We start from the raw sequence: 8,175 nt of genomic DNA, 5'->3' as shown, positions 1-8,175 counted from the left end.
CATCTCAATGAACACCAAAATGAAAGTTCTGAAATGCTATGTTTGGTCAACCCTTCTATATATGGCTGTGAACGCTGGACAGTCTCTAAAGACCGTGAAAATAAAATAGAAGCTAAAGAAATGTGGTTTCTTAGGAGACTGCTAAGAGTATCGTGGAAGGAAAAGAAATCAAATGAGGTAGTGCTTGATGAAGCCCACATGGGGCGCTCAATGTTAACAACAATTAGGAAACGACAAATGCAGTTTTTGGGACACCTAGACTTAAGGGTCTTGAACATCTAGCTCTCACTGACAAATTGAGGGCAAGCGAGGCAGGGGTAGGCCAAACAACATACTTAGGGAACCTAAACAAATGGATAACAGGGAAAGATCAGGGAAACATAGCTTTTTTGAGAGCATCCGAGCAAAGGAATGAATGGAGAACCATGATCGCCGATGTCTGTCGCAGATCTGGCACTGGATGATGGTGATTCATTTATGATTCTTTTGATGTATCATTTGGCTAGATGCAAACATAATTTTTGAGTTTCTCCAAAGATGAAAAAATTTTTTTTTTCTATTTTTATCGCCATCCAAGCAAAATTGTGTTGTATAATCGCTTCTTACAGAAACCAAAGTTGAAAAGTAGACAAATAAATATTACAGATGTATTCTACAAACCATACTGAAAATTTCGGTGTATAATATGTTGATATTTATTTGAATTTGTGGCCCCAAAGACCTTTGAACTGCGCCCTAGTAGTCATCTCATTTCGACCTCCCGAAAAAAAATCGTCCACAACTCCAAAATAATACGTAATGAATGAGTTGAATCAGAATGATACCAATATATTATCAGTACACCCATATGAATTTTTAATACTTTCTCCCAAAAAAAATGTTTTGTTATTTCTTTCAGAACATCACTGAAGCCATGAAAACAATTTGTGAGATCTTGACCAATGATGCTGAGGGTGGACCAGCTCGCATCTCCTTCCAACTCTTCCAAGATCTCTATCGCTTCCTGGCGGAAGTTGACGGAGAAATCTCCAACCAACAAATTACAGATGTCATCAACCACCTCCAATATGATGTGTAAGTTCTGCTCTGAATAATGATTAGTTTGACTCTGCCGCTATTATCTTGCTTTTGAACCAGGAAGGGAATAGATGTCCCTTGACATAATGATTAGTTTTGGTTATACAGTTGAACTTGTCCAAGATGACCACCCATTGCCAAAGAGAAAAGCGGTTGTCTTATACAGTTGGTCCATTTGTACAAAGTCGTAATGAAATAGAAACTACTTAAGGTGGAAGTGGGAAATGGTTATTTGTGTAGGCGATTATCTTGGACAGGTGGTGGTTAGAGCAGGTTTGACTGTATTCCTATTTGCGGCATGGAAAACCTCCCCAAACTGATGAAAATGAGCTCAGAAACATAAAAAGTCATCTCTGCACAACAGGCTGTGCTGTGTAATGATGTTGCCATGTAGGGTAATTTCAAATGCATAGCTGATGTGTCAGGTGTGGGTGTCTTCTTTTGGGATTTTAAAAAAAAAAAATTTTTTTAGAATAGAATTTTAGTCGACCGATCAAAGAGCAACAAAGTTGGAATTGAAAAAAAGCTGTGTTCCCAATGCTAGAGAGTTTCCACTGTATAAATGGCACTCTGTCAATGGGAAAGTTGCACTCTCTATTGTTAGAAAATCCAACTGTTAAGGCCTCTCACAAACCTGCTGGGGCTTTTGATAAACAGGGCTGGAGTGGCCTAGAGACAAGATTTGTTCCGCTTGTTTCTAATTTCTTCTCTCATTATTTAATATTCATTCTTTCCTCTTCTTTTCCTTCTACTCCTCTCAGAGCTAAGGGAGTAACTGACTGTAAGATTTTACTGTATATGACCACTTTATCTACTAAGAACAAAGGATTATCCCTTGCCTGTCAGACAGCCGTGTGCCATTTTCAAAGGCACTCTTGATATTTTATACTTACTAGAGAGGCTTCAGTTTTGGTGAGGAATTGGTTTTGCATTTTGCCCAGACAACGACTTTAAACGCATATTCTTTTCGATTTTAGAACTGCAGTGAGATTTTTAACATGCAGAACTTTTGCATGGGCCCTGTGAAATCTTTGGTACTCATTTGAGAAAATTATGTGCTTGCTCCTACCTCCTACCCACCACAGAATCAGTGAGTATAAAATAATGAGAAAAAGTTCAGATGCTGTGGGAGGCGGGGGGGCGGTGTCAAATTCCAGACCTACATGTTGATTGGCGAGCACCATACTTGCAGAGCTACTGAGCCCCTCCCCTTCGTAGTTTGTTTTGCTTTAAATATCGATATTAGCATAGGCTATAACAAAGTTCTCATACAAGTAAAAACATGAAAAATTTAGTTTCTATGTTATCTGTTCCTTTCTCTCTCTGCGAAGTTTTAACCAATGAGGTCATTCTTCGTGAGTTAAGTCTCCATATTGATGGAAGTTGACAAACTTGGGGCCTTCAGTTGAAAATAAACGAGCAAATGGACTGCTTAGTGTAAGACTGCCATACGTCATTTTGAAAAGTGACGTATGATGGAGTCTTCCACTGGGCAGTCGAAATGTGCTGTAGTTGTGACTGGTCATATTCTGCTAAAAAAGGACTGAACCTTTGCAATGGAAATAGAATAGCAGACTCACTTTGTTTATCCGTTTTGTTTTGCAGGGACAAACAAGATGGTTACGTGATGCCCCGGAACTTCCTCAGCCCTGACTGCCCTCAGCTGTCCTGATTTGCATTTGCAAACTTTTTTTTTCACTTGTTTTTGAACTTGTTAATATCATACTTCGGTGTCTACTAAAATACATTATGCTCCTTCTCTTTGCTGTCCTTTATCATCACAACCTATCTCCGTTGTTCTGTTTGTCTTCTCTTTGAAAAACATATCCGTTCAATTCTCTCTCTGATGCTCTTTGTCTCTTTGTGGTGGGACCACTATGCTGGAAAAGTATATTATTATTTGTCTGGCAGCATGTCAAAATGAAAGGTTGATAAATAGGTTTCGAAAGTTAACATTTGAGCTAAGCATATTTTTATTGCATAACAACGCTTTATTTTTCTGCATTTAGGTTTCTGGGTTGTTAAGTTGCTGGTTTTTTCAACCAGCATGATATTTTGTGGGAATGTATAATAGACTTGGCAGCTCATAAAGGTTTTTTTCCTGGTAAACTTTTATCTGATAGACCAGTTATCTTATTTCCTGCTTTGTTCTTTTTGTATTATTTTCCCCCCCATTAGATTCCTCATTCTTTTCTTAAGGTTACTGGCCGAAGGAAATTCTGAATCCGTCCTATATCTCAATGTGATTATTTTCACTATTGGGAGTAAAGAGTTAAATATTATTTATGTGTACGTTTTTTCTTATAATATTGGTATGTTGGAGTGAATGCTGGAAGAATGTTGCAGTTGTTGAAATATACATATTACATGTAGTTATGGGTCAGTCTTATTTATTCATGATTCTTGCAGTCCATCTAGTGAAGAGGTTATTCATAACATGGCAAATTTTGTCCCTGCCACCGTTGAATGAAAAGTAAGTAAAATTGTGATTGACAGGGTAGGATTTTTTGTACTGATTCGTCTCCTTTCCAGGGCAATTTTTATTTTACCTTTTTTATCATTTTGTTTTTTATGGAGATTAAATACTTGTAAATCTGTCATAGCTTACTCTTCTTTCTGACATTTCACAGATATTTGTGTCTCAACAATTTATTTTAGGGAACTCTTTATTCTCTTATGATCAACCATAAAGATTGAGCAGAGGAAGATGGCAATGTATGCCCTGTGATATTGCATAGTGGTAGTGACACTTATTTGAGCATTTCTATACAGGCAGGCTGGTTTTGAAAGCTACTGTTTGCAAGCGTTAGCAGGTTACACAAATATTGTGGGGGTAAGTATTGTTGCTTACTTACTATATCACAGATTTTTTTCAACTATCAGTAATGTAGGCCACACAATAAATATGTGTGAAGAATTTGTAATCCTGTGTGGCATTTTTTGTTGGCCAGACAATGTATCTAAGACTGTTTGGATGTTTTAGTAAAAATAAAAGTCTCAAAATAATTTAATAATTGACTTTTCTTCTTTTTTTTTACATCTGTGAAAATCGGAAGAAAAAAAAAAGAATGACTGAGGAGTGCATGAGCTGTTCCAGCTCATTAAAAGAAGAACACTTCATCTGAGACTCTTTAAGTTGTGTTGAAAAGGGGCACAGTACATAAGGTTATGTTAAACTAATATTTTCAACATTAATTCAAACTGCTCGAGCTTGCACCCCTGTGCCATTGATTTGTCTTCATAAAGAAGGCTTTAGTGCAATTCTTTTCCTCTTTCTAATTCTAATGTACTGAACGAGTATTCTGGGGCGTAAAATATAAATTATTAAAACTCAGATGAGAGAGGGAGAGAAATCGGTCATTAGAAAGTTTTTTAAAGGTTTATTACACTGTTCGTTTTTCTAAATTCCACGTGGTTTCGAAACAAATGTTTGACTCTTTGTTCTGCTTAACTATGAATTTAATAACACTATCACTGAGTTCTATTTCAAAGGTAACTATGGACAGCCCTTGGGTTTTGGTCTTTTGTAAGCTTTACAACCACAAAAAGATGATTTAAACTTTTAAGATAGTTCACAATTTATTGACCTCCATACAGAGAAATTTGCAGCAGCATGGTAAATACATACAAGCATATTATTATGTGCACAGGTCAGCGTACTCGTTCACACACACACACACACACACACACACACACACACACACACACACACACACACTTGCCTACACAGACGCACTCTTACGAATAGTCATTGAACGGACAAACCAAATAATGTTCTCACATTTGATGACCCTGAGTTCTGTTTGAAAGATAATAATTAATTATGGACAACCTTTGGGTTTGGGCCCTTTGTAAGCTTTACAGACCGCTCGGAGGAGGTTGTCCCCGGCCTGTGGTGTGTGCACGCCGTTGAGGATGAGCCAGGGAACCCACTGGTGAGGTCCAGTCCTGAGCGCCATCTCGTGTTCCAGTGTGTTCCCCAGTTTTGTCGTCACGCACGATGCTATCTCCTCCACAGGCATGTCGTACCGCTTCCCACATTTCTCGAGCGCCTCTTTCCACGCCTGCGATTTGTAGTCGACGTTTTTCTCGAAACAGACTATAAACCTGTAATGGTCCTTGAACTTGGGTTTATAATGGATAACGCATGCATCGACTGTGTTTCCGACACACTCCTCGGGACCATGTTGGCAACTAAAATCCCACTGCGACGTGGTTCTGTTCCATGTTTCGAGTGAGTTACCATAAGGAATGAAATGGAAGTTCATGATACTTCCGTCGTCGCCCAGGGCTTTCACAGCGGTGACCAGTGTTGTGGTGATGAAGTCATGACATCCCCCGCACAGAACTTCGTAGTACAACGTCACGTTCACGGGAGCAGCGCCTATGCTGGTGGCTTCCATCAGGTCGACCATGGGCGTCTCTCTCGGGTAGGGGATGTGCAAGGCGCGAGTCTGAGCAGAAACTGCTACGGTAACAAGGACCATCAAAACTGTGTACTTCATATTTCTGGAGCTGACAGAGGAGAAAAAAACCCTTCAATTTAGTACATATAATAATGCGGCCGAAGTAAGATGTAATCCTTTATAAGTTAATTTGATAGATGTGGAAAGTTATAAGTGCAGATATTCTAAACCCCTATGGACGCTCATTTAGGAGGCGGGCTACTTCGACCCTGCCTGTCAGGACCAACCAGGGCTGGAAATTGGAAAGGGATACAATGTCCCTTCAGAAAAATGGAGAAACTTCATAAAAAATTTCCCCAAACAGAAATTAAACTTAGGTCTTCTATGTGCGACAGTGCAACTCCTAACAAGTACCCCACGAACACCGATAGAAGTGAAATTATAATAGTAATAGCCCCTAATTTAACAGTACTTTACTTTTACTTTTATCCGCCGCTTATACCCTTTGGGGTGTCGCGGGAAGAAAGAGACGTCTCTCTGCCACCAGCCGGAGAGCTTGGGTCAGGCAGGGGGATGTCATGAGTTGTTAGTGTTTCCCTGACTCCCTCTATCCAGGTCTTTCTCGGTCACGCTCTAGCCTTGTTGCCATTGAATTTTTTTATGTAGGCACGTTACGGTTGTGCTGGATGGTGTGTTGATAATCGCATGGGATGTCCGAACCATTGATTCTTTGTTGTTGGATGTGATGCATGACATCATTTGTGGCCACCATTTCTCTGACTACTGAGTTTCTAATTTTGTCTCGTCTGGTCTTGTTTACTGATTTTCTAAGACGTTGCATTTCACATGTGGTAATTCTTTGCTCCAATGTCTTGTTCGTGGTCCATGTTTGGCATTGATAGGTGAGTGTTGAGGTGAATAAATATTGTGGTGTTGATCATTTTGGGTTTTATTGTCATGGGAATGTTAGGATGTTTCAGTAGTAGAGCAAACTGTAACTAACAGTGTTGGCCTTTCGTACTCGTGTTTCAATTTCTCTGTTCAGTCGCCCATCTTCTGTGAATATACTTCCGAGGCACTTAAATTCTTGGACCTGTCTGAGACTGTTGTTGTTGATGTTGATATCCTAAATGGCCCTGACTTTCTGCTTACTTTCTTTTTCTCTGTTTTGTTGATGTTCATGTTCATGTCGTAGTTGTTACATTCTTCGTTTGATCTGGTGGTGTGGTGTTGGAGACTTTGTTCATCTTTGTGTGCCAGGCTTTGGTTGTCAGCGAAGAGTAATTCATTTAGAGCGTCTGGTTCTGTGTTGGCCTCTTTTGTAATTCTATCCATATATATAATTATGATAAATAGTAGTGGTGATAGGGCACTATCTTGTCTTACTCCGGCTGTTATCTCGAACCTTTGTTAGCCCCTCCGACGTTCTTACTGTACTTATGCTGTTCTTGTTAATGGCACGGATGTTACATGTATCTAGAAGTTGGCCTCTTACGTTTGTAGTTTTCGAGTTCTTTCCACAGCTTGTTCCTGTTCACTCTGTCGAACGCTTTTTCCTGGTTGACAAATACTATGTCTAGTTCCCTGTTGTGTTCTAACAGTAACGGGTGTATATGGGTAGGGAATGTGTGCACTCTTGATCTCGGAAATATATTGCAATGCATGTAATAATGTGGAACATACAGACGGCGACTGTTAGGTACTGGGCTCTTCGCCGCTGTCCTCAAAAGAAGTGATTTCGATCCATTTTATAGATTATTCTATTCTAGTTAGTACATGTTAAAAAAAACATTCGGGTACCTCATTTTCCTGTTTCCGTTGAGATGTATCCCGCTGTGCCTGGGCTGGCCCTGACTACTTTAGCTAAATGATTTAGTGAATTGTGTCTGTAGGGGGCGAGATACGTAATGTATAATATAGTAAAATAATAAAGGAACACAAAAGTACGTGTGTAACCGCAATTACAAAGAATATCTACAGTTAGTCTTTGTTGATACATTATGTAATAATTTTGCCGTAGGCCTACGGGTTCATCGCAGTTTCCTGCACAGTACATGTACCTGGACAGCCTGAGGACTGTGATGGATGGAGACCTATAATTGTAAGATCATCGTTAACATAGTTCTAACATTTTTTACTAACAATACCCATAGCAGGCGCTAAGGAAGAAGTAGGTCTACAAGATTAAATGTATACATCATAATATTATAGGTGTATTTGCTTAATAGAGACGGGATAGGGGCTCTCGTGGCCAAGGAGTTAAGGTGTTGATCTCTCATGCAAGGGTCCCGGGTTTGAATCCAGGAAGTGACCGAAAAATTTTCTTTTCTAAAAGTGTTTCCTTTCTCCTCCTTTTCTGCTCTCTAGCAATGTTCTGTCGTCTGCTTTCGTCTCCTCTTTCTGCCCCCACCCCTTCACCTCGTTCGCCCCCTCCTCTGGGCTCCTGTCTCTTTATTGCTACTCCTTGGCTCCTTACTGCTGTCTTTCTAGCCACACCCCTACTGGTAGGAAAGATCTACACCTAGTCTTATCGGACAAGGGCGAAAAATCTCGGGGGCCCTGTGCAAGCTGCGCATCTTAAAGATCCATTTGTGGTCCAAAATCAATAAGAGTAGGCTTCGGTCGCCACCCGGGAAAAATTCAAGATTTCTTACCCATTGAAAAAGTTAATTAATGTGTTCCGCGGGCGGGG

The 8,175-nt window shown here is 39.9% G+C and overlaps 2 protein-coding genes across 4 annotated transcripts in view; one reads left to right on the top strand and one right to left on the bottom strand.

Annotated features, from left to right (window-relative positions):
* LOC101846855 (ropporin-1-like protein) overlaps positions 1–4,088 on the top strand; it is a 24,155-nt gene extending 20,067 nt beyond the window's left edge. For both annotated transcript variants that reach the window (XM_013085395.2, XM_005090315.3), the window contains exons 5-6: positions 899–1,074; positions 2,683–4,088. In XM_013085395.2, coding sequence (XP_012940849.1) covers positions 899–1,074; positions 2,683–2,749 — 243 coding nt within the window. In that variant the 3' untranslated portion in view covers positions 2,750–4,088. The remainder of the gene's footprint in view (positions 1–898; positions 1,075–2,682) is intronic.
* A 352-nt stretch (positions 4,089–4,440) lies between these two features.
* LOC101846476 (gamma-interferon-inducible lysosomal thiol reductase) overlaps positions 4,441–8,175 on the bottom strand; it is a 6,143-nt gene continuing 2,408 nt past the window's right edge. For both annotated transcript variants that reach the window (XM_005090314.3, XM_005090313.2), the window contains exon 2: positions 4,441–5,592. In XM_005090314.3, the coding sequence (XP_005090371.1) occupies positions 4,899–5,582 (684 nt within the window). In that variant the 5' untranslated portion in view covers positions 5,583–5,592 and the 3' untranslated portion in view covers positions 4,441–4,898. The remainder of the gene's footprint in view (positions 5,593–8,175) is intronic.

The sequence above is a fragment of the Aplysia californica genome, unplaced genomic scaffold (assembly GCF_000002075.1).
Source record: "Aplysia californica isolate F4 #8 unplaced genomic scaffold, AplCal3.0 scaffold00015, whole genome shotgun sequence".
Taxonomy (NCBI): domain Eukaryota; kingdom Metazoa; phylum Mollusca; class Gastropoda; order Aplysiida; family Aplysiidae; genus Aplysia; species Aplysia californica.
The sequence above is the reverse complement of the archived record's forward strand: the minus strand, read 5'-3'. Positions and strand labels throughout refer to the sequence as shown.